Raw genomic sequence first — 26582 nt, forward strand, 5'->3', positions numbered from 1 at the left:
ATGCTACAGTACTCCGTGAATCGCAAGAGGGCCGCGCCTGAATCGATCCACCTGCTAACTAAGCTCATTAGCGCGCTAAACTGTCCTTTTTTTTTTTTTGCTTCAGAGTTCTCTGGTGGATGCATGAGAGATGATATGTTTGTGTAATACCTCAACTAACTAAGCTAGCCAGACAGTACTAGATGATGGATTTGAATAGCGCTAGGATATGTGTGATTGGTGACGGTGCGATCTAATCCTAGCCCATCCATCATCCTCGGGACAGGAGATCATATCCAGGGGACCGGAGTGCAATATTCAATTCAATCACGCTTTTAGTGCACTTTTCTTCTCCTATGTGTTTCCACGCTTTGCCACGTTGGCTGGCTCCTTTGGCTGTTTAGACAACACTGCCCACTTGAAAAATGAGACCCCTTACAGCATCTCTAGCACACATTGCAAAAACGCGAAAGTTTCGGAGAGTTTGCGGACCGGGTTTAGTTTGCTGCACAGAGCAGACTCCACATCTGCAGCCCGATCCGCAAATGTTTTCCGCGAATCCACAAATGTACGCGGGTAGGCATAAAAGCCGTTTGGGCTCCCATTTGCGGGGCCAAACCCTCATCTCCATCGTCAAATTCGTCGTCGTCGTTCCACTCCCTTCCCTAGCTCCAGCCGCCCGATACGCTCGCCATGGACGCCCTTCCTCCGCATATGCAGCAGGGGCGGCGCAGGTGTGTCGCCGCCGACGCCGCGCGAAAAGCGGTCGTCGCATAAGTGGACGGGGAGGGGGCTCCCGATGCAGGCGTCGCTGCTGTGGCGGGAGACCGAGGAGTTTCGACATCCGCCACGGTCTCGTGCCGGCCCCCGCGCCCCCCGCCGCACCCACGCCTCCCGATTCGCCATCGTTGGAGTTCGAGGAGGGGAGCTCCTCCGGCACCTGGACCCTCTCCACCACGGCGTCGTCGCCGAACACTTCGGCCCGCGAGGTCGCCGTAGACGAGGACGGCTTCGAGATCTACGATCCGGCCGCCTTTGAGGGCTCGGTGACCCGTGAGGACTTCGTCCCCGAGGAGGTCCTCGCCACGGTGACTGGCGCGGTCGCGGCACGCTCCGCGGAGGAGGTCGAACACGACGCCAAGCGCCGCCGCCGTGAGGTCGACATCGATCATCTCTTGCTCGAGCAGGGCCTCGAGCACGACCGCCTCCACCCCGAGCAGGAGGCCGCCAAGGCGCGTGATAAGGAGAAATATGTCGTCATCTATGTCGACGTCGACTCCGACGAGGAGTGAATGCACTCCGGCGACGGCGTGGCCGCATCCTGGGAGCTCCGGTGAGCTTATCTGCTAGAGATGCTCTTAGACTACTCATAATGGGGAGTAACATAGAGTAGTAACATGCATATGTTACTACTCCCTCCGTCACGGTTTAGAAGGCGTGCATGAAAATTCTCTAGAACCTAGGTGGTTATTGATTGGTTGTGAAATAAGTTAAAAAATAGCATTCATACTATGCATGCAGATAGAAGTAATACAACGGAGTACTATTAGATGTTAGGACTAAATGCAATGCGCCTTAAACCTTGTCTATTATGGAAATGCATATAAATTTAACCATGCCTTCTAAACCGTGACGAAGGTAGTAGTCTAAGGGGGTATTTCTTTACAGGGAATTTTTTATGTAGGGACTAAAAAAAGTCTCTTTTAGTCCCATGTGAAAGAAACATGAGGGACTTTTAGGGACTAAAAGGGGGTATTTGGGACTAAAGAAAGAAGTCCCTATGAGAGGGTCTTTTGGGGCTTTTTGACACTTTTTCCAACAGTGCCCCTACTTTTAGCATGTCATTTAATAACTTCTAAGATACTATTGGGGGTAGCATGGTCTTTTTGCATGTCATTTAATGACCTCTAGTCCCTGTTTAGTCCGTGAAAAGAAACAGATAGGGACTAGGGACTTTTTAGTTGGGATTAAAAAAAGTCTTAGGACTTTTTAAAGAAACAGGGGCTAAGTTACTACATCCATAGTGGATAGTAACCTAGAGGTGATAACATTGAGCCTTGCATTTATTAGCTTATAGATTCATTCTGACTTGTTATGCATTATGTTACTACTAGTATGAGTAATTATCTACGACCTAAAAATTTTGGAACCTTCTGACATATTTTAGTATTTTTTTTATTTAACACGGATGCAGATAAGCCTTGACTCAGAAATGAATTTTTGGTTCATTGGCTTTTATCTTATAGCGGACTAGTATCAATATATGAAGTCGCATCGGCTCTGTGTTGAGATCCATCCAACGGTGGAGAGGGTGTTCGCTGGCAGCTGCCACACCAGATAACATTTCCATCGTATAATCTATGAGATTTTACATTAAGCCACAGATCTCAAGGCACCCATAGATATTCAACTGTTACACAAGAGGGTCCTTACCTACGATGTAATGAATTTTATAGAAAGACTTTGACAAAAATTACAACTATTGTTTTCCAAGACAACATTTGGGCACATAAATTTACTTCATGAATGAAAAAACATTGCCGAAGTTGAACACGTATGCAGTAACTAAAACATAAAATGTGTGAATTATATCTTTTTTGTAAATTTGGCGGTGCAATTACACTGTCATCCAGGTAGTTAAAGCTAGATATTTTATGCGAATGCGTTTTATCAATTTTGTGCGCAGTAGTCTCAGTCAAGGTTTTTACTTTCAAAAGAAAACAATTTCGGACCTTATCGAAATATGTGAAATTTTACGTATTTAGGACACTATTTCGGATTTGGACATTGCTTCATTTTAATGAATTTTAACCTAACTTAAATTTGATATTAGTTTGAATCTGGCTGAAAATTTCGGGATTAAAAATATTTCAGGCCTAACCAACATTTTGAAATTTGTAACCCTAGTTTCAGTGCCACAAGTACATTTCTACTGTGAACGAATGTGAAGTTACACATTGACATTGACTTCTATATACACGATGTTTGTTTCTAATGTACTGAATTTATTAAGAGCAATGCAAGTAACTGAATAACTACGCCAAATGCACTCCCGGTTTTCGGAGTATCTTCACAAATAATACTATGATAAGTGTGAACTTTTATTTGGTCGTGTGACAACTATTTTAATTTGACCCAAGACACAGAGCACTCCAGTACTTTTATTGGTGTCAATTGGATATTGCCGCTGCAAATTAAGCTCATTTGACATGGCCACCACATGTGTGGAGGATCGTCCAAACAAATTATCTTAATTTGGAGGACGCAAGAACATCTGATCACAATCCTGCCTCGGCACAAGAATCACACGATGGAAGACAAAGGGCTGGATAACTTTTTTCATTCATTCTTTCTATTTTTGGCCTTTCATTTTCCATAGAGCAAAAACACAGCCAATATACCAACAACGTGCCCAGAACAGATCGATACATGTGCAATCCTCGCCATTGCAGGGCTTAGGAGCACCACACCACACCGAACAAGCCTTGAAGAAACCCAGAGTAACTGTTAGAATTCAGAAAATAACTACCTACGTTCCCTGCCTAATATGTACACCGAGAGTTAATCTGCCAAGCCTGCACAGCCTATGAACAAACGAACAAAACCAAGATGGAAACAACAATACCTAACCTAGATACATGGTGGCCGGACAGAGGAGCAGGCAGAGACGATGTAGCAGGGGCAGGGACGCAGGTAACCATGCATCGATCGACGGAGCGAGCATCAGTCATGGTGGCAGAGCAGCATGACGACGCAGCGCCGGATGATGTAGAGCCTGGCCCTGTGCTCCCGCAGCATCCTCGCCAGCCGCCCTCCTCCACTTCTTCCACCCCCACCTCCTCTTCCCTTTTGCTTCTCTTGCTTCCTCACATCGTTCATCCGAGCTGAACTCGAGGGCAAGAGAGCCAGGTGGCCTCGAAAGGGCCGGTGCGCCTCTCTCTTCTCTACTGGATCTCCTTATGCTTTGGCTGTGATTTGAGTGAACCACTTTGACAAGCTTTTATACTAGGGGAATCGCCAGATGGCGCTCGATCTCTAGTGTCTGACATCTTCGTCTACCTGTGCAGAGTATGATAATCCATGATACACCCGGGGTTTGTAGTAGGATGAGTGCCGGGCACATGCAGCATCGCGCTAATTACGCCCCGGCTGGAGCTGGTACTGGCTGCTCGCCAACGGGTTCAACTTGACACCGGAAGAATCACATTTGTTCGTTGCTTAATTACACGGTCCAGGACTGCTAATGACGCGAGCATCTTCCTCTGGGATTCATTCGTTCCTCCAGCTACTGAATTGATTCATTCTGATAATACATGTTGAGATGACATGTATTGATTCTGCGAACGAGATCGAATGGATGGGACTATGCAAGTAGCTGGCCAGCCTAATATGGATTTTGGATGTAACTAATTCTCCAGTTTGGACGTTTATGTCATGGCAGATCGGTTCATATATAATGATACTGCATACTACATAGTTTGCGGCCGGAAAGTAATAAGAATGATGACAGTTTAATTAGTTGGCTTCCAACAACCATTATTTTTAATGTGGATAACCTCTCTGCATCAAGGGATGGACAATCCATATTAGTTATATAATTGAAAAAGGACTTAGAAATTAAACACATGAATAGACCCAAAGACATCTTTCTCACGGACACTGTTGCTATCCCTACAATCTTGATGATATGTCCTGACCTTGCACACACCAAGTAACCCGGTGGCCTCACCAAGCCGTCCGACGACTAACCAGGAGCATCAAACGGTCTAGTAGACACAATACCGTGTGCACATACTCTATACTTCAGTGTCGTCATCTTCTGGCGTTCCATCTTGACAAATGATCAATGCATGGAACATGTCAAACCCTTCCGTTGCCGAAGCCACACATCGCCATACTCCTACGCACGCCCATCAATACACGTCCTCCACCAATTGTCCCCTACAATTAGCACCTGCTCCAAAACAATGGCCCAAAGGTTAGCACGACGCCGGAGATGTTGTCATCATTGGAAACTACATCGGTCCTTCATGACCGACATTGCCATGGTTTTCACCGAAACTCGTTGTACCCGAGTCTCATCTTGGACTAGATCCACACGCTGCCTTGCCATGTGGACTCAGGGCGCCACTAGAATGCCGATAGAGAGCCTCTAGCCGCCCCCACACTGCTCCCATCACTTGTCGCCGAACAGCCGAAGCCACGCCGCGACGGACCTGACTGGGATGCCAAATCCACGACCACGACCACCTCCCATCACACAGTAGGGAAGCCCACCGGATCTCTCCTGTGGCCATGGAGTCGCCGACAACCCCCACATAAGCACGGCCTCCGCCCTGACCTCCACACAAGGCCACCATGCACAAGCCGCCTAAGAAGCATCGTGGGGGAACCCCCGCAACCCTCCTGCCCCAGCTTGTTTTCCGTCGGCGGGCCGCCACCGCCTTCAATGCTGACGGTAGCGCACCCCCCCCCCCCCCCCCATGGTGATGTGAGGAGGTTACGAACTTACATTGTCTCCAACATAGTTGGCTAATTCTATATCATCCAATGAAAAAAAAACTCTTTTATGAACAAAGAAAAAAATGTACACACTTCTTTAACCGAATGATTTTGAGATTGCTCGTCACGTCTACCGCGCGGTCCACAGTTGTATTACTAGTTGTGGATGTTTCATTGTACTTCCTCTGTAAACTAATATAAGAATGTTTAGATTACTAAATTAGTATTCTAAACGCTCTTATATTAGCTTACAGGGGAGTACCTAAGTCCCTTGTATCTCTACGTGGGATGCTTAATCGCACTTTAATTTAATCAAAGTGCACTTAACGCTTAACAGAAAACGATATCCCGTGCCTACTCCCCATGTGACTGCAATGCTTGACCAACTAAGTAACCAACTAGATCAAATAGTAAAGTGTTCTTGATGCCTCGAGATAAACTTTTTTGTGCCGTACCTACGTGCAGGTCGGTCGAATAGAGATCAAACCCGTGGGTCATAAGGTCAAGGAAACATGCCAGAACAGAGTCGGCGCTGGAAATGTTTATTTGTCGTGGTCAAATGTAACAGAGTTGTTCGTGCAATCAGGCAGGAGCTAAAAACAAAACATAACCTGGCATGTCATGGCATGGCATCTATCCCTGTGCTCTCTAATGTAAAAAAATCGTAATGTATACTACTACGTTAAACCAGATCTTGATTTCCTTGGATATTTTCGGTATCCTGTAGTCCATCAGCCAAATCACTAGCCCACGGTCTACAGAAGAGGGTGGTATTCTGACATACACGCTATTTTCATTTAATTTGACCTCTATGGCACCTGAATAATTTCTCAGATCGGAATATGATGAAGAATATGAATTTATTGGCGGAATGACCCTATGCCGGACAAATTGCATATAAACTGTTTTTGTTGAAGATATGAATTCCCGCACGGATGAACACAGTCGGTAGTTCGGAATTACCATGGGGGAATCGTTAGGATGGTGAGTTGGTGACTAGTGAAGATGGTTTGTACATGTATCACTCGGTAGCAAAACCGCCATGACATCGCAAATTTTAAGCTTCGTAACCCACTAACCTAGTGATCGCGCGATAGGTGTTGTACGCCTACGAGTATGTATGACCATTATACTCTACATCCCTAAGAAGAATTGCTTGGCATTTTTCAAATTTTTTTTTGCTAATACCCAGTTGCCTAAAATTTTCTTGCGACCCCTAGCTGGGATGGACGCGACAACGACGTCCCCGCTGGAAGAGTCAGAGTTTTATTATTTTGGCCCGAAGGGGGATTAGCTAGAGTGATAGCCGGAGGTGACATCGACCGCGGCGTTCTGCTAGCATCGGACGACGTTTCCAAACTAAACTGAAGAACATGCGCTCGAACGTTTCAAAAGACGGTTGGGAGGTTGTAGGGGATCATCCAACCTTTCATTTTTATCCAACGGCTACGACGGGCTGAGGTATAGACGGTTCCATTTCTCAATTGTCAAGGTTCTCTCAGCAAGCAAGGTGCCAACGTGGCAAAGGGTTAAAACACGTAGGCGTGGAAAAGTGCACTAAAAGCGTGATGAAATTAAATATTGTGGTCCGGTTCCTTGGATATATGATTCCCTGTCTCTGGAATGATGGGCTAGGATTAGATAGCACCATTACCAATCACACATATCCTAGCGCTATTCAACCCATCATATATATACTCCATTTGCACTTAAATAATTGTATTTAAAAAAACTAGATTAGTTTTTGGGAAAAGCTAACCATCAGCCGGCGGATTATAATGGTCGCATCAGCCATCTCCCCGTAAGACACGCGTCTAAGTGGCTATGCGGTTCTGCAACAAAAACTATGTTTCTGAAACATATACGATGTTGCAGTGGTCTACTATAGATTTATGTTCTGACCATCCGGTCGCCGCCAGCCACCCATGAACGTTGCAAAAAATTTCCGCAACTTGACCTTTATTGTAAAAAATTCCTAAAACATGACCTTTGTTGCAAAAAATTCTCCCGCAAAAGTACCTATGTTGCAGAAAGACGAAGAAAAAAAATCCTGCAACAAGCAAATTCTTTCTGAAACTCGGCCGTTGTTTCAGGAATTAACGGGTCCAAAGTTTATTTTTTGCAACAAAGCGAAAGTTTGTGCAACTCAGCCATCGTTTCAGGAATTATGGGGTGCCTGACCGGAGCAGATCCGACGGCTACGTGTAGATCAGACGGTCCTCCAAGTGATGGATGTTTAGTAAACATCCACCGATAGATGCGTAGCTTAGTTTTTTTTAACTATAATTATTTAAGTACAGAAAGAGTAGGAACTAAAGAATGTTTCATATAGAAAAAACTGCACTAAATTAATCAACGTAAGCTAGCTAGTGTCTTTACAATTTCTCCTATAGCAAGATAATTTATTTATCAATATTTATAAATAAATAAATAAATGTCCATCTCTATGTATAAGTGCAAAACTAGACGAAAACGAAATAAATTATGCATGCAATAACTTCTTTCATATGAGCACCGCAAGGGCATCCATAATATGAGCTTTTGCTGTCTCTAAGAGCATCCACAATGTGTGATTTTTGCTGCCTCTAAGCCCTTTCTCTTCTTTTAGAGACGGACTCTATACACTATGACAGTTGTCTCTAACCAAAAATAAGTTAGAGGCACCTTTAACCTTAGAGGTCCTCTAACCTTAGAGGTTGCCTCCAACAACACATCAAATCAATTGGTCTCACATGTCATCCAAAGAAAGGCCGAGAAAAAGATGATTGAACACATTCTGAGCTTTTTTCCAACAACACATCAAATTAATTGGTCTCACTTGTCATCCAAAGAAAGGCTGAGAAAAGGATGATTGGACATATTGTGAGCTTTTTTATTTGGTCAGAGGCATGTTGTGTGGGTCCTAACTTAAAGGCAAGGTTGCCTCTATACACTGGTGATGCTCTAAAAGCTGCCTCCAATATTGCTATAACGGTTGCCTCTATACATTGCATTCTCAGCCTCTAAACCAAAAAAGCTTGGCGACGCCTCCAAGCTTAGCGTCTCTAGACATTGTGGTTGCTCGAATATGAGCTGCATGCATGCGTCAGTTTTTTTTCTTGATTAAAATACCCTTTAGGCGCCATTTACTACATGCATTTGCATGCAGGCATCGGTGGCTCTTCATTTGTACTATATCTGATGGCTATTATAGACCAATCTACTATATCAAACGGCTAAATCAATTTAGATCATGTGATTAAGAAGAAACCAGAGAATTCCTAGTAGCAGGGGTTAGCTATTTAGAAGTTAAGTTTTTTTTTTCAGGATTGATTAATTAAGGTATTTTGGGGGAACGCTACGCATCCGTCGGATGATTTCTAAAAAATATTTGTCACCTAGCTAGCCGTCGGATGCCGATCTAACGTCCTGCATCCCCGTCGCATGGTCAGTAGTTATTTCCTGAAATGATGCTCGAGTTGCGGAAACTTTCGCTTTGTTGCAAGAAATAAACTTTGGATCCGTTAATTCTTGAAATAACGGTCGAGTTTCAGAAACAATTTGCTTGTTGCAGATTTTTTTTTCTTCGTCTTCCTGTAACGTAGGTATTTCTACGGAATAATTTTTTGCAACAACGGTCGAGTTTCAGAAATTTTTGCAACAAGCCTCCCTGCCTCCTCCTCGGAGCGAGCCTCGCGCCAGCCACGCCCCGAGCTGCATCCGCAGCCGCAGGAGCTCCGGCTCGCCGCTAGTTCCCTCCGGCCGCTGCCCCGCGCGTGTCGCCGGCAGGTCGCCGGAGTGCGCCGCCAGCTGCAGCCCCAGCCTGCAGGGAACTGCCGCGCTGCCTGCCCCTTCGACGCGCCGCCGCCGTCCGGCCCGGATCCGACGAGGTCCGGCCGGATCCGCTGCCCCCATGCTCATCGGCTACCCCGCCGCCTCTCTGGCGCCGGCACCCTGCTGCCTGGAGCACGCCGCCGCCCTGGCTCCCGATCCATCGGGGTCGAGGGAGAGCCCCTCCTGCTCGCCAGCAGCGCGCTGCAGGAACAACGTCCTAAAACAATGGAATTATTTCAGGAAAACGGCTTTTGACCCGTCGGCCATGGAAACCATTTTCAGCTGTTAGACGCGCCCACGTAGCAAACAAAGGTGGTGGTGGATGCGAGAGCAGGATCAGCCGGTTAAAAGGTAACATTTCCCATTAAACAAACATATCATCTATACTACATGCACGAGAGAGCTCTGAAGCCAAACGGGAGCTGTCCCTAAGCTGCTAAGCAGGTGGCTCGCTTCAGACGACGCAGCCCTCTTGCAACGTAGCATGTGTCACCCGTGATTTTCCAAAGATTGGCGTACCACCGCTAACATCGTGATTAACAAGGGCTATGATATTGATACACGCGTAGTAGGTTTATGGGCATCTAGCGTGGCCCTTCAGTCGTATGAAAGCGCAGCCTAAGTGCCTAACTAAGCACCGAATATTTGCATGTGGGTGTCACAGAGTACATGAGACCCCGGGTCAGAAGGAGACCCGCTGGTAATGCTTATCTTAGTCACGATTAGGAGGTTGGTGGGAGTACGGGATATCATTTTGTATCTAGGTTAAGCTCCACTTTTGTGGGAGAAAAGTGGCATTTGCTTCTGATGTGCATCCGACGTGGAGATCGACCTAGCGCTTCCCACGATGAGGCCTGACTTGTGGGGTCGGAGTGGTGACTTATTAGCCGGAGAAAGATATAGAGGGAGAGGCCCTCTCAAATACGACATTTTTTTTAAATCTCAAATAACACATTTCGGAACTGGATTTGGAAGTAGCATAAACGGGTCTAGCACACTCTCAACGGACACCGCATGCGCACGCCAAAGGCTGCCCCACCGTCTTTTGCCGATCCATCTTCAAAACAGGTACCGACACATTGATTTTGTGAGGCCCACCATCGACGACACCATGATGCTCCGGCAGCCCTCCTTCCACCCGACGACACCATGATGCCAGAACAGGTAACGACCCATCTTCAGAATAGATAATTGGCCGTCTTCGGGTGAAAGGAGGGCTGCGGCGGGAGGGATCCAGGCTACGTCCAAGTCGCCCGCTGGGGGACGACACTAGTCCGATCTTGTTTTTCTGAACTCTCGTTTCCAAGTAACAATTTTATTTTACCGGGTACGTAGTATAGCAATTAATAAGCTTTCTAAAACAAAACTAAAACTTACTTAGGTGTAGCTTTGTTCGAACGCACGAGATCCCAGTAATATACGTGGCTGATCCGGCAGTAATAAACTTACAACGGAAAGGTGTTAAAAATATTAACAACGGATATAGGAGTATAATATTCTGTCTATTTCATAATGTAGTACGTCTGCGTTTTTTATGATTTACGTTTGATCATAAATTTAACCGACGTAAACGACTGCAACGGAAACAAAAAATATATTATTGAATTCGTATTCGGAATAATTAATAGTATAAGTTTTGTTCCCGACATAATCATCTACGTTGATTGAATCTATGAAACGAAGATAGTAATATGTGAAGAGAGTAACATGTAAGGTGGCCTTCAATTCCTTCATTGTACGAAATTAAGCTCGCTTAACACTGCGCGTGTGCATGGCACATTACCGCCCTGAGCAGAAAGAGAGCACGTACCTTCAGCTCGACAATCGTCGACGCGGCGAGATATCTTGGGTACCAGAATATGTAATCTTGTTGCGCTCGCTGCCTCAATGTATGTGTATATAAATCACCATATAGAAATGTAAATGGGTTAAGGAGGAGTGAAAAACAATTTGAAGGAGGTAATCTTCAACGCTTCAGCCCGAGTTGGTAGCTAGTGAAACAAATTTACTGGTCCCTTTGTTTCATACAAATAATACTATAACACGTACTTCCTCCGTTCCTAAATATAAGTCTTTTAAGAGATTTCATTAAAAATTTACATACGAAACAAAATGAATGAATCTACACTCTAAAATATGTCTATATACATCCGTATATAATCTATTGAAGAAATCTTTAAAAAGGCTTATATTTAGAAACGGATGGAATAGTATTATGCAATTTATGGGATACCTCAAGAAGATTATAATTCTAAGTGAGTATTCATTATTATACAAATAAAATTGTAAGGCTCCCAATATATTGGAACTCAAATCATCGTTTTCTTCTGCTGTGCCCGAATACAAAAGCCAAAAGTGCCAGCTTAGTCTCACTTAACATTATAACCGTGACGTCATGCATTATTCTACTACCAAAACTAAAAAAAGTGTCATTATACATGAACCCAAAGAAATATTTCCTCCGTCCAGAAATACTTGTCCTAGAAATAGATATAATGGATGTATCTATAACTAAAATAAGTCTAGATACATTCATCTCTAGAATAAATATTTCCGGACGGAGGGAGTACTACTAGCTTGGATCTTGCACTTAACATTATTATCGCCTTGAAACATTGCAAGCATATCCCCCAACTTGGTGACATAATTGAGCAGGAGCAGAGCATACACGCATCCGAGATCCGACCAGGAGGATGAAGGATCGCGTGTCCCTCGGCAGCCCGGTTGCCTGGCCACCAGCGGCGCCTTTCCATCCACGTCCGCCACAGGCAGCAATGCTTTTCCATCCGTCTCTAAAGATATCTTCGCCAGCGCTTTTCCATCCGTCCCAACAAATATCTCCGCTGGCTGCCCGCGCTTTTCCGTCCACCCATGCATCACCTTCCAAGAAACCATGAGCATGCATGTGAGATTATCTTGAGTGAATCTCAACAGGAGCAGGAGGACGTAGTGACGTTGAAGGCATATCATGATCATGGAGCTGGCTATGTAGAGTTGAGTCGGTGTCAAGAGGGACCCGGTGCTCTCCACCGACTCGACTCTACATAGGCGGGTGGCGATTCGTCCCCTTGGTGTGTGAGTCATCGGAACTCGCGCAACACGAGAGTGAGAGAGGGTGACGCTGCATGCTCTCCTCTGATCTGCTGCGGCGTGCATGTGCATGTGTACGTGCAGCGGTATGGAGCTTAGAGCAACTCTAGCAGATCCCGCATCCCGCCCCGACCCGTAAAAACCGTCAAATTGCGGGTCGGGGTCAGAAAATCCGCACGAGTAGACCCCGCATCCCACGCCGACCCGCATTATTTTTTGCGGGGTGCGGCAAATCTTCTTCCTTAACCTCCATCCTCACGGGCTGGGAGGCCGATCCGAGCTGAATCCTTATCCGGCGCGAGATTTGGCGGGAGGGACATTTCCGCGCGTCCTTTCCCCGCTCCCCGCACCCTCCGCCACAATTGCCCCCGCTCCACAAGCTCCGGTTCCTCCTCCCCGGCCGTTCCTTGCCGCCATGGAGGACCCCATGCTGTCCCCCCGTCACCGTGGAGGTCGCGCATGCTCCTTCCCCTCGGGCGGATCTCGTCGCCGGCCATGTTGCCCCCGCCGCCGTCGCCCAAGCACACGCCGCACCTTCCCGAAAGAGGCAGGGCACCATGGTCGTGCAGGACGGGAATCCAGCTGCCCCCGTCGCGATGGCCCGCGCTCCAGGCGCCAACACCGCAGTGCGATCCCGGTCGACGGCGCAAAAGGCCGGCAAGGCCGCGGCCGTAAAGCGGAGGAAGGTTCCGGCTTCAAGGAAGCCACCTTATTCAACCTATGACTTCAACCCCCCCCCCCCCCGCAAGGAGGTGCTCCGGCGATGCCATTGAACAATTCCGCTCCCCCCGCGGCCGAGGTGTTCGACGAAATGGTCGGAAGGTATGCCTCTTCGGTCTTGGCGATTCCTTTTCATTTTTCGTCATTAGTCTTGATAGCTCATGACTTGTTATCGTTCGCTGTAGCGGTGGTTCGAACAATGCAACAAATGAGCTCATGAACATGTTGGACATGAACGCGGTTGACATTGATCAAGCCTCTTTCGAACCATTCAACTACAATGAAACGGACGGCGGCATGGATGATCATGGTGCTGGGACGAATTGGAGGAGATCGACGCGGAAGCGTTTGAGCAATCGCAAGCAAAGGGTGAGAAAAGCCAAAGATCGAAAAACTACACGATCTTGGAAGATCAAGCTTTGATCCAAGCATGGAGTGCGGTGTCTCTTGATGCATGCACGTGTGTTTCTCAAACCGCCAAGAGATATTGGCAAAGGAAGAAAAATGGCAAATGCTCAAGGAAGAGGGGCTCCGCAAAGCTGCCATTGAGGAGAGAAAAGCACGTGCCTCTGAAACCAAATCGATGTCATTGTTGCTCGCCCAGGAGAACAAGATCATGTCAATGAACCGCAATGACATGGACGACCTCACCAAAACATGACATGATATGGCAAGGAGAGAGATCTTGAAGGGAAGAATGGTCGCCTCGACCGGTCCGTGTTCCAGTTCCAGTGATGTTTTCTCTGCTCCATATGGTGCCAATGTGGATGATTTCGGTGCGGGAGTTGGAACAAGCGTTCCAACCGACGGATGTGGATTCGGTGGCGCCGATGAACTTCAATATGGACTTCATGGCACGGAGTGAAGATCGACCCCCAAGATGATGCCGGACATGGGCGGAAACCTTTGCATGCTCTCTTTTGCGTAATGAACTTCGCTTTTTATTTGCACGTAAACTGTTTATTTCGTTTGAATTGAACTTGTTTGCCAAACCCTGTGTCAAATGCGAGATTTGCAGTTTTCTGTTTGCGGGTCTTCGCGGTGGAGTCCGAGCAGAACTCGCAGAAGCCGACCCGTAAAAAAACATATTTCGCGAATATATTTTTTTACGGATCCGTTTGGGGGGTCTGCATCTGTGTCAGCACGCGCCGGCCCGTAAAAGTGATTTTGCGCGAACTGCAAACGCGTTTTGCGGGTTGACGGAACGCGAGGTCCGCTAGAGTTGCTCTTAGCTAGCTCCACATCTACTACAAGGGGTTCTTTCTTCTTCTTTTTTTCTCATGCGAGAAATGCATATCTCCTTGTGGTCAAATATGATACATGCACAACACAAGTGTTCAGAGAGGGTGAGGTCGGAAGGAGCACATGTACCACTACGACTTGTATCTTGAGATGAAGAGAGACTCAGGAGACGAGATTTTGGTCCGGCGGTAACATTAACTTCAACGGGACGATTCAAACGGACACGTATCTTGTCCGTTTTTCGTCCGTATGGATCACCCATCCATCTAACGGACATGGGACGGACACGCACTAATGGTGCATGCTCCCAACGTGCACACACCAGAACGGACACTTAGCCAAGCCGCCGGCCACCTCCTGCGTCGCACATGGCCGGCTGGAGCCAGATCCGTTCGCCCTCGCCGTCCCGCGCACCTGTCCCCGCGCCGAAAGGCCCCGCACCTACTCGCCGTCCCACGCCAGCACAACGCCGCGCAGAGGGGAAACAAAGCCGGTGGCCTCGCCGCCTCGCCGGTGGCTTCTCTCCTCGCGCCCTCCGACCCCCTTCGCGAGAGCTAAGACGTGGGACCAGAGCGGACACGAGCGGACGACAACGATCGATGGAAGCGTCCGCTTCTATTCGCTTCGTACCTATTTATTCCCATATTTAGACCAAGTTTGGATCAGAAATAACAACAAACGGACATCAAGCAAACATGCACGTCTGTTTACGTCGTCCCGTTAGGCCAAGTTTTGTGTTCCGACGACCCAAACGCGGCTCCCTTACGAGTGCACATGACACCTGAGATTTTCCCAAAATTTGGTACGGGCGCTGGCACGTGAATTGAAATGGCAATAGTACGAGGCACGGTAGGTTAAGATATATAGTGTGGTATTCACAAAAAAGAAACATATAGTGTGGTCGTCGAAAGTGCCTTTATGCTCCCGAGCTCATTTGAGCTCGGATGAACAGTAAATCGAAAAATGTTTAAAAAATTCTGAATTTTTTTTAAAACAACTTTAACAAAAGTTTTTAGCGCATGCAAAAATTTGGGATGAACTAATATTTCTACAAGGCGTGAAAAAATAAACAAAATAGACACTCTGAAAATGCGCGTTTCCAGAGCATCCATTTTGTTTATTTTGCCACAGCTTGTAGAAATGTTAGTTAATGCCAAATTTTTGCATGCACTTAGAACTTTTGTCAAAGTTGATCTTAAAAAAAATTCATAATTTGTTAAACATTTTTTGAATTTTTTCAATTTTACTGTTCACCAAGCTCAAATGAGCTCCGAAGCAGATACTCCACGTCCTGTGGTCGTCGTATATATTACGAGAACTCAGCTTAAGCAAAAGAGTAATTGTTTGCACGTCAGTAGGTCAACTTGCCGGCATGCGAGGATGGAATATCATTTTTTTTTCTCTTGAACACGGGATATCATCTTCCTTTTAGCCGGGGATATCATTCTTTTGTTACGAGTAAGTGCACTTTGATTAGAGAAAAGTGCGTTTGGTTGGACAAAAGTGCGGTTAGGCGTCCGAGGTGGAGATATTAAAGCGGGTTATATGTGAATGACAGAACAAACATACACAAAATTTACCAATAAAACAACATGTGATTGAATGGTTAAAAGCACCGTGATATTTTCTGTCCATCAAAATTTAATCCGAAACTTGACATTGATACTTTATTTTTCTGAATTTATTTTACTCTTCTTGGCAATGTACGTTAGTGGGAGGGAAAGTTCTCATCGACTACGAAGGCTTCTGTGATGACTTCATCAATCTTAAGATGATGTGTCGTTTCAGTCTCACAGAAGTGTTTACATGATAGGGTGTGCGTGCATGTGTTCATAGAGATGATTGTATGTTTGTGTATGTGAGTTACTTCGAGTGTACTATGTTAAAAAAATTATAACAATGACCCAACTCCAAAAGTATAATTTATTTCTTTTTTGCGAGGAAAAAGTATAACTTATTCATTTATATTACTTTAACAAGAGTTTTCTCCGAGTGTTGTCTCTCCTTTCCCTCGGCGGTTAGGAAAAACTCTCCCCTTCCGGCTATGCCGACGTGCTTGTGGATTCGCCTCCCCATTGCATGCCGCTTCAGCGGTCGGTGGCAGGTTGGGGGTATTCTGATGCCTTCGCTGTAACTAATAGTTTAGGTTAGGGTTATCTATGGCATCTTCAACGTCGACCGTCAGACCATTCTCATACGGCCGTATCATGTTGTCTTGACCACTTTCTTGTTTTGTATTTCATTTTGTTTGCCTTTTTATGCTTGATTTTTCTTTGGTGTTTTGTTCTATTCCCTTTATTCCTTTTCACCAGGCAATATATTACTTTTCTAAAAATTGTGATTTTTTTCAATTCATCAAATATTTTCCCAATTTGAACTATTTTAAAATTGCAAGTTTTTTGTAATTCGTGAACTTTTTCGATTTTGCAAAGTTTTTACTGTTTGTGAGCTTTTTTCAAATTCATGAAATTATTTATTCACATTTTTATTGTTTATGAACTGTTCTTAGTTTCTATTTTTTTGTAAACTTTTCTCAAATTGGCTAGCTCCACCCTTCGGTCTCCACTCTCTTCTTCCTCCTTCATATTCCTGTTGAAAATCACTTCTTTCAATCCCGTGTAATCACCTCTTGCTCCGTCCACCGTCGAACACACCATGCCTGCAGGCTTGCAAACCGGGCTCACTGCAGGTGTGAGTGCCTTCGCAACCACTATCATCATCGCCAATGTGGTCAAGTGCATCCCCCGCGCATAACGTATTGCATCAAACGCTGTAGGGACGGAAGAGGAGGAGGCGCAACGCCATCGCCGCGAGGCTTGCGGAAGGCTTATGATCCTCATGCCAGGATGGCGTGAGCGCCATGCCGCCCAGCCTCCGCAACGGCCCCGCTCCACCACCTCGGGGCGACGCATAACCAGCTCGTTACGTTCCATGCCCAACGTGACAATGCCATGTTTTCTTGAATTGTCCCTTAAAATGTTATCTTGAATTCGTTCATGGAAGAAAATGTCAGTATGGAACGTCATGTAAGCGATGGAGTTTGGCTCGGTTCAGCACTGAGCCACACCATGCGAGTGCAACAATCGGGGCCTGGCCCATGTACGAGTTCTTGGGCTATCTTGGCTCAGCACGTGCGGTGTGTAACTGTTAGATATAGGAAAAGGTCCATTCTAAACCCTGAACTCGAAAAGGATCGACGAAATGAACCCCAAAGTACGTGTCCTCATCAGCCAAGGCGTTCGACGCGCTTGTCACGACCACCCACCACGGCGGAGCTGAACCGAACCGCACGAAGGGCACACTCGGACAAGTGCTCACGACGCATACCTCCCTCGACGCAGCGGTGGCAGAGATGAGGAAATCGTTGAAAGGTGTGGTGCACCGTAATGATTCCTTGGAGCAACCGCACCCCACTTAGACGACCTCTACCACCGCTCACAGCGCGGACGGCGACACATCGATCGGATCGGCGAGGTGGACCACAACAACAACACCCTCAAGAGTCTCGATGTCCTCGATTTTTGCTTCAAAACCCACCCCTTGGTGAGCAATCGAAATCCCCAGGACTGTATCATGAGCAGCTGTCGGATGACAATACTGATGCATATTTAGCATAGTTTTGATGTCACTCTTGCGAGTATTTTGGACGAGTACTCACCGTTGCTTTGCTCCCCCTTTTTCCCTTGATACGATTGCAGTGAGCAGATGATGGAGCTCAGGAGATGGCGTATCTCGCCGATGACGTCTGCTATCCTGACGGTGCCTACTACTACGTAGAGGCCGCTGACGACCAGGAGTAGTTTAGGAGATTCCCAGGCAGGAGACCTCGCCTCGTTCGATCAATGTATCTTTTGTGCTAGCCTTTTCTAAGACATCTCCTTGTTTTATGTATGTACTCAGATATTTGATGCTTTCGCTGACTTGTGTATTTATCGAGCTTCTGTATTCTAGCCCTCGAAGAGGCCCCTGGCTTGTAATATGAAGCTTATATGTTTTTATTTGTGTCTAGAGTTGTGTTGTGATATCTACCTATGAGTCCTTGAGCTTGGTCGTACGCATTTACATGTATGATTAGCGTATGATCAAATCGAGGTCGTCACACCTACCACATAGACGGGGTTTTTAATTACTGTCTGTTTTTTCTTATCGGAATTGTTAAATCACATTTATATGGTTTTAAGGATGTCACATCTAAGTTCTGCATTGTTCGATCTGTTCGTGCGGTAATTTTCGTGCCAACCTTGATCTTGCCTGTGGGTTGTTGCACGCGTCGCGCGATGCATTTTTCTGTGGCTCATTTGCGTTTCTCTTTCTCCCTCCCTCCCACTCCCTCTCTCTCTCTCTCCCCCCCCCCCCTCCCTCCCTCCCTCTCTTAAAGGGGTATCTCACAACCAATACGAAATACAACAGTTCGCGCTAGCGACCTAGCGCGCACCCGCCGATCCAGTGTATGGGCCGGCCCATTTGGGGTTTATACCCCCCCCCCTTTTCTTTATATTTTGTTTTGTTCTACTGGTTTTTCCTTTTCTTTAATGTTTCTTTTTGGTTTTTCCTTTATTTTCCATTTTTTCATTTATCTTTCTTTTCTTTCTTTTTCATTTTTCTTCCTCATTTTACGAACCATTTTCAAATTTCAGAAAATTTTCAAAAATATGAACAATATACAAATTCATGTACATATTTAAAAACCATGAACATATTCAAGTTGGGGGAACTTTCTTCATAGACTAATCATTTTTTGAATTGACCAAAATAATTGAACATTTGTTTGAACCTACGAACATTTTATGAAACACATGAACATTTTTTGAATCGACAATCATTTTCTGAAATTTGATTTTTTTAATTCATGAACAAGTTTTGGAATTAAAAGAATAAATTATTTTGATTTTACACACATCTTTTGGGAAATGATAGAACATTTTTCGAATTCATGAACATGTTTTGAATCAATGAACAATTGTTGAATCGATGAAGGTTATTTCGTAATTTGGAACATTTTTTGAATTTCACCAACATTTTGTGTTTTTGAAAAGTTTTTAAAAATTCATGAACAACGTTAATACATGAATGTTTTAAAATCATGAACATAATTTGACGATAAAATAGTTTTTCAAAATTACGAACATTGTTTTATTCTGGAAACATTTTACGGTTTACAGAACATTTTTTAAATCTTTTGAACATTTATTTCATTCACGATCCTGTTATGATTTCTCGAACATTTTTTCGAAATTTGTATTTATGTCGAATTTGGAAGTTTTCAAAATCCCAAGCTATATATAAAAATAAAAATAAAAAAGCTTAAGGAGCGAAATAAAAAAAGTAATACTTGGCGCGCATGGGCCGGCCCAAAAGAGCACGCTGGGAGAGCGAGGGGAGCATGCTGCGTCCGCAACCTCTATGTCTCGTAACAAGCGAGAAAGTAGTAGATCTTGCAGAAGGTTTTTCATCCCTGGCTTGTATTGACCCGGCCATTAATGCGTGCAGACCATATAAAAATAGCAGACAAACTGGGAGAAGTCCTTGGTCTCCCGCGAAAACGCAGACGCTGCTAGCCATTCTGCCTAGGTCCCACTCACTATAAGTATGAGGGAGGCGTCCTACTTAAAGTGATTCGAGCCGGTTTTCTTTGCTTTCTTTGTTTTTTCATTTCCTTTTGTTTCTTCTCTTTTTACATCTCTGTTTTTTATCCTTGTTTTCACTTTTTTATTTTTGGTATTTCTTTTTGTTTATTTTGTAACATTTTTTCTGATTTCTTTATTCTTTTGGTCATTATTCTACATTTTTCTATATGCCAACTTAGTTTTTTTAATAAACATCTAACATATATGTTTGCTACAAATAAAAAAATGTAATACATGGTAAATGTTTTTTCCTATAAATATTTTAAATAAAATTAAACAGTTGATTAACATTTTTTAAATACAATATTAAATATATTTGAATACATTGTCATCATTTTCTCTATAAATGTAAAAAAGCTTGATTAACAGTTTTCAAAGAAAAGAATTACCATTTGCTGAATACATGGTCATTGTTTTTTCTGTACACATTTAACATTTTCCAAACAGTTGGCATAATTGTTTCAAACAATGGTAAAAAACATCAAATTTTGAATACATCTTCCACATTTCTTGTACATATTTAAAATTTTCCAAATGCTTGATTAATATTTTTTAATAGTTGTTCGCCATTTTTCAAATGATTTGTTAAGATTTATATATATATATGATATTTGTTTTAATACATGGTCCTTTTTTGTATACACATTGAATATTTCCCAAATGCTTGAATAACATTTTTGAAATATTTGTTCTACCTTATTTTTAAGATGCTTGATTAATATTTTTATATACATGATCAGAAAAATCTTAATTTTTTTGATATATGATTTTAAAAAATCTATAGACATTCAACCTTTTTTTGAATGCTTGATTTTGTTTTTCAATTTGTCATCTATCTGGTTTAAATTTCGTGCAAATCTAATCGCCGGTTCACTTGTCGGCTATTCACACTTGCATATTTTGTTGGGCTGTTTACGCAGCGCGATATGAGGGTCCATTACGATTTGATTTTGCAATTCTCATCTAGATGAGAGGTAACAATGTCTCATCTAACTCATATAGCGTTAGATATATATGCTTCTCAGGCTTGCTCGTTGTTGGTGTGTAGTGTTTTCTATTCGTCCCTAGTGAAGCAGTGAGGCCTCATATGGCTATTTTGACTTGACCTTTTTAAGTTTTGCGTATTGGGTTTAGTTTTTGTGGGCTGTAGCTTTTTCTTGAAGGGCCATGTGTATTTTTATTCCATGTTTCTATCTATTTTGGTTCGGCTATGTAGCTAGGGTAGACCGTAACTACACATTTTCATTCATATTTGCTAAATCTCGTCTAGATGAGATTTACTGATGTCTCACCTAAGTCTATAACCATCTAATTTGTTTGCTTTCATATTTGCAGAAACTCGATCATGCTCCCCCGTGTTAGCTCATTCTTTTTTGTCGCGTGTTCTCTTGTCCCGTTTGTTTCGTGTCGGCATGTTTCTGCATTTCTTTTCACATGGGCCCATAAAGGTCGTCGTTTGGGGTCACAACCTTTCTTTTATTTGTTCACTTTTGGTATGCATTTTTGCGGACTTGTGAAGAATTGGTAGAGTCCACTCGAGACGGGAGCCCTTTATATAACAAGAGCATGTGTTCAAATCAGTAGGGAGAAGTGTCTGAATAACTTTTTTTAAAATGGAAGCAAAATATCTGCCTTGTCCATTAACTAAGCAGAAAAGAGTTGTCCTATTAATTAGGGGAAATGAGGGAAATACCGATGCATCAAGGGTCAAGCCCACCCTTGAACACCAAAGCACACAGTGTCAAACCACTCTCGTCGGCAACATGTCGAACAACACAAGAAACACCCACCACATATACATAAGCAACGAAGACCCTGCTCCGTCGAACAAGCCGGCCTTTCATCACCGCCGGAAAGAAGATTATGTGACTACTATGAGAAGAGTAGCGAAAGGACTCTCCTGCAGAAATGAAGGGCATGCACTCCACAGGGTCGTGTGCCAAATGGGTCATTTGGCATTGCCAACGACCAGCATCGATGGCAACCTCATCACCTAGGCGACACGAAGTCACAACCCTCAAAACTATCAAATCTTGGAGCCGCCGCCCCGATATCCATCACTCCATTGCGCCCTACACAATCAGTCAACACCATCTTCCGGGGTCATTGCCCTGACGTACCGCCGTTCACCCACGAACTACAACGTCGCACGACCCAACAACCTGCAACCCAGGTGCACAGAGTGACTGCCCGCAATCCACGATGGTTGCACCATTTTTCGGGGCAGCCGCACTGACATATCGTCCACAGTCCCCACTGGAACTCATAGACCGAGTCAAAGACCTTGCTGCCTTCATAACTCAAAATAGATCGCAAACCATGTCTAGTAGCATCCCTACATAATGGGGGCGTCCCTGCATCACTTCTCGACACCACCGTTTTGGCGCATTGTCCCGGAGCCATTGCCCCGACATCCAGTGACCTTGAGGGTAGAGAGATCCCTCGTAATGGGCACATATGTCTTTCCTAAAGCGATGCCTCCAAGGATATCACGATGTGCCGTCTTCCGCTTTAAAAATGATGTCTGCTACACACCTTTATTCTTGTAGACATTGTTGGACCTTCAAGTGCAGAGTTTTGTAGAACAACAACAAATTTGCCTCAAGAGAATGACCTAAGGTTTATCAATTTGTAGGAGGTGTAAGATAAAGATGGTCTCTCTCAAACAATCATGCAATCAAATACAAGAAATCTCTTGTGTCCCCAGCACACCCAATACAATGGTAAATTGTATAGGTGCACTAGTTCGACAAAGAGATGGTGATACAAGTGTAGTATCGATAGTAGATATATGTTTTGTAATCTAAAAATATAAAAACAGCAAGGTAGCAAGTGAAAAATAGCAAGCAAAACAGTATATAAATGCTTCGAAAAAAGGCCTAGGGTTCATACTTTCACTAGTGCAATCTCTCAACAATGCTAACATAATTGAATCATATAACCATTCCTCCACGTGCGACAAAGACTCGCTCCAAAGTATCTATATAGCGGATAACATAAGTTCAAATTTTGTAGGTAGTAAAACCATCTCAAAGTTATCCTTTCCGATCAATCTATTGAGCCATCCCTATAAATGTCACAAACAACCCTAGATTTTGTACTAAAATAACACATACGATACGCATCAACCAACTCTAATGCCACCTAGATACTCCAATGTCATCATAAGTATCCGTGAGTTGATTATTAGACATGCATAAAACAATTTTAGATTCATCATATTAAATCCAACACAAAGAACTTCAAAGAGTATTCCAAGATTTCTATCGGAGAAAGTAGTAGATAAACATGCATCAACTCATGTGCATAGTTCCCCCAATGTCATGGGAATCTGCAAGTTGATGCCATAACATATGTGAGGTGAATCAATAGAATACTCCATTGTCACCACGAGTATCTACATGCAAGACATACATTAAGTGTTCTCAAACCCAAAATATTCAATCCAACATAATGAAATCTCAAAGAGAAAGACCCCAAGATTTTTTTTCATATTCCTCAATCATATTTTTTGTTCACATTCCTTTCTCTTATTTATTTTGTTTCGTATATGCAGGTCACATATGGAAGATGCAGTGACCTCTGTTATTCACATGCTACATTGTCAAGCAGGCATTCAACTTCTTGCAAACTACACTACACTACACCCCCAGGTTGCTTAAATTTGGAATTAGTTATCAGTAGAGTGTTCCACTTCATTTGTAATCAAGAAGAACTCACGTTATCTTTCTTTGGCCAGCTTATAACTGCAGTTGTACCATAGCAAATCTTTCATTCATTGTTCGTCTCTATAGCGTAATCACTTCGATTGTTTTGGAAATCTTAAGGAAAAAAGGTTAAAGAAGTAAAGAGATGGATTTTTGAATTTACATGATCGAGCAACAACTCTCCACCTTCAAGTTTGTTATACGGTTATACTTTATAGTCTATATGTATCTCTAAATTGATAAAACCAAATTTGGTATAATATGTTGACGTGAAAAAACTATTCTTTAATCTCTTTATGCACAAATCCGGTCAAGATTGTCTCATATAGGTTTGATCTGGTGAGAAGCATGATTTAGTCAAAAGTGAGCCTCATGATTTGTAACACACCCTTTTCATTAGAAAATTAGATTGTAGTCAACTGTTTTTTTTCTACTGAGAAGTTATGTTTTCGTGGAATGCATAACTATAGTGAGTTCAAACAAAAGCAGAACTATAGTGTTGTCATTGTTTTAGGTTTTGTGCAAAGGCTCGGATGTCTCTACTTAACAATGTTTTTATCTATCACTTTGATATCTTACAATGAAGGTAATCTTTAGTACAAAATTCACATACATACTTTTTTAATTAAAGTTCTCATGTTTCAAAACATCAAATTGTTTGTTAGCAATTCCCGCAGCAACGCGCGGGATATCATCTTGTTATCTTTAGACAACAATAGTTTAGGCCTGAAAGAATATAAATTGCTTTTGTACCCCGGAGTCTGAATTTTGAAAGTATAAAAATATACTTTAAGATTTCAAAAAATGCTATTTTTACGCATGAACTTAGAGCATCTCAAGCAAAACCGTATATCACATACCCACAAAAATCGTTTACAATTCGCGAAAAAACGGTTTTGAGGGCCGGCGTGGGCGGTGGCCGACCAGACCCCGCAAACCGGACCCGTAAAAAGATATTCTAGCATGGTATTCTCGGTCGTCCTCCATCGCTGACGCGTAAATCAGTTATTTGCATTTCAATTTCGAGCATGAAAACACATGTTTTTGCTTCTTTATTTTCTCCAAAGACATTGTATACATAATAATTCACCAAATCTTTGCTAAAATAACAAGACCAAAGAAAACAAGAATCACAATTAGGCATTTTACATGCGGGCTCTACTAGATGGACCAACATCTTCTCCATGCATTCATTGTTGATCCGTTGATTCTTGATCTTACATTCTTCATTCTTCGACTTTGATTCTAAAGTATTAGACGTTGCTTCCCCTTTAATTTATTTTCTAATTACACATGCAGCCGCATCATTAGCCTCAATTGTACTAAGGAGTGCACGAGCATCTATTAAGTTTCTTCCTATCAATAAATCGATGTATTCTTCTTCCTAATACCAAAATGAGTATCCACCTTCCTACACACATGAACATCTCAGTAAGCTACCGAAATTGAACCAAATAAGTTGACAAAGCAGAACGGAAACAAGAACATACCCCGTCGTTATTGCATCTGAAGAATACCCATCCGAAGTGTTACCGCGTGCAAGATGTGAGCTGCAGCACTGTCTCTGTGCAGTCGTCGCACTGTATGAGCGGCATCGGCAAGTCGGCGAGCCGTTGTGCGAGCACTGAGCCTGGGCGACGGCCGGCCGAGTCCTTGCAGGAAACCAACGACGGTGACTAGAGGCCGGGCCTATGCGGGGTGCTCCCTGGCCAATCCATGGCTTGGTGCAGCCGCTGGTGGCCGGAAATGCCAGATTCGGCACACACGACAAATAGTCACTGATCTGTAACTTTCCGGCCTGCCGAGTTAGCAGGAAGGAGTAGAGGTCAATCTCGGGCATGTGGCGGCCCGCCGACGTGATCCCGGTGGCTGGTATGGTCGGAATCGTAGGCGGCAGTCCGTCGGTGGTGGGTGGGGGGAAAAACGCAGGCTGAAATGTCCCACCCGCCAACCGCTCGCGTATATACAGGGCATCGACGGGGCGAGGGGGAGAACCTATGTCTCCGCGGGCTGGGATGGGAATTTTGCCGTGCCCCGCAAAAATATTTACGGGTCCGATACGTTTGTGGGTCTGATCGGGCAACTTTTTCATGCGGATCCGTCTTTTAACGGTTATTTTACAGGTCGAGGCATTATACGGGGTCTGCAAAGATGCTCTTAGGGATATACTACGTCTCCGTAAATTCGGGTGATGAAATACTAGTTCAAGCTACAAAAACAAAACAAGTTTGATGTCTTTCTAGCACATTCACTATTCACTATACACTATAATGGTCCATGACTTCTTTTAATTCGGCCCACACACAAGTGTGTTTGTTCATGAAACTTTATGGAAATTTAATAAACATCTTGTTGTTCATGTGTACCTTTTTCAAAAAAAATTGAAACTTCAGAATATGATTTCAAAATTCTTAAAATAGGGCTTCCATGTAGCTTGGGATCAGAAAATCCACTCTCCTAAATGAAACACTAACTATTCGGACTAGTTGTAACTAGGAGTATAATAGAAAAGCTAAGACGTTGCTCATGACCTAGCTAAGCATAGTTATTTCAATAAAATGTCTTGTTCTTGGACTGAGGACCCTCCAGTTTGGATGTTTCAGGACTTGCAAACGATGTATCGTCCTTTGATTTAATAAAACTAGTCATGATGTTTCTTTTTCTTCTAAAAATGACATGAGAATTGTGTCTCCATTAGTACTTGGGTCAGGCCTAAGGCTCGTTGTAATGGGGAGTATCATATACTAGTCACTAGTGGGGACAGGGCCTATAGTCCCGGCCCGTAAGGGGCTTTAGTCCCGGTTCACCAACCGGGACCAAAGAGGCGGGACTAAAGGCCTAACCTTTAGTCCCGGCCCTGTTCCAAGCCGGGACCAAAGGTGCTCCACGTGAGCGCCTCGGA

At 43.9% G+C, this 26582-nt stretch overlaps 1 protein-coding gene across 1 annotated transcript; it reads right to left on the minus strand.

Moving 5' to 3' along the window:
- Positions 1-3305: 3305 nt before the first annotated feature.
- Positions 3306-13240, minus strand: LOC123401693 (small polypeptide DEVIL 6-like). The gene is made up of 2 exons (XM_045095545.1): positions 13116-13240; positions 3306-3778 (listed from the first exon to the last, which is right to left on the minus strand). The coding sequence occupies exons 1-2, from the start codon at positions 13238-13240 to the stop codon at positions 3703-3705; spliced, it is 201 nt and encodes a 66-aa protein (XP_044951480.1). The 3' UTR covers positions 3306-3702.
- Between the last annotated feature and the right edge of the window lie 13342 nt (positions 13241-26582).

Source organism: Hordeum vulgare, chromosome 1H (genome assembly GCF_904849725.1).
Source record: "Hordeum vulgare subsp. vulgare chromosome 1H, MorexV3_pseudomolecules_assembly, whole genome shotgun sequence".
Lineage (NCBI taxonomy): Eukaryota > Viridiplantae > Streptophyta > Magnoliopsida > Poales > Poaceae > Hordeum > Hordeum vulgare.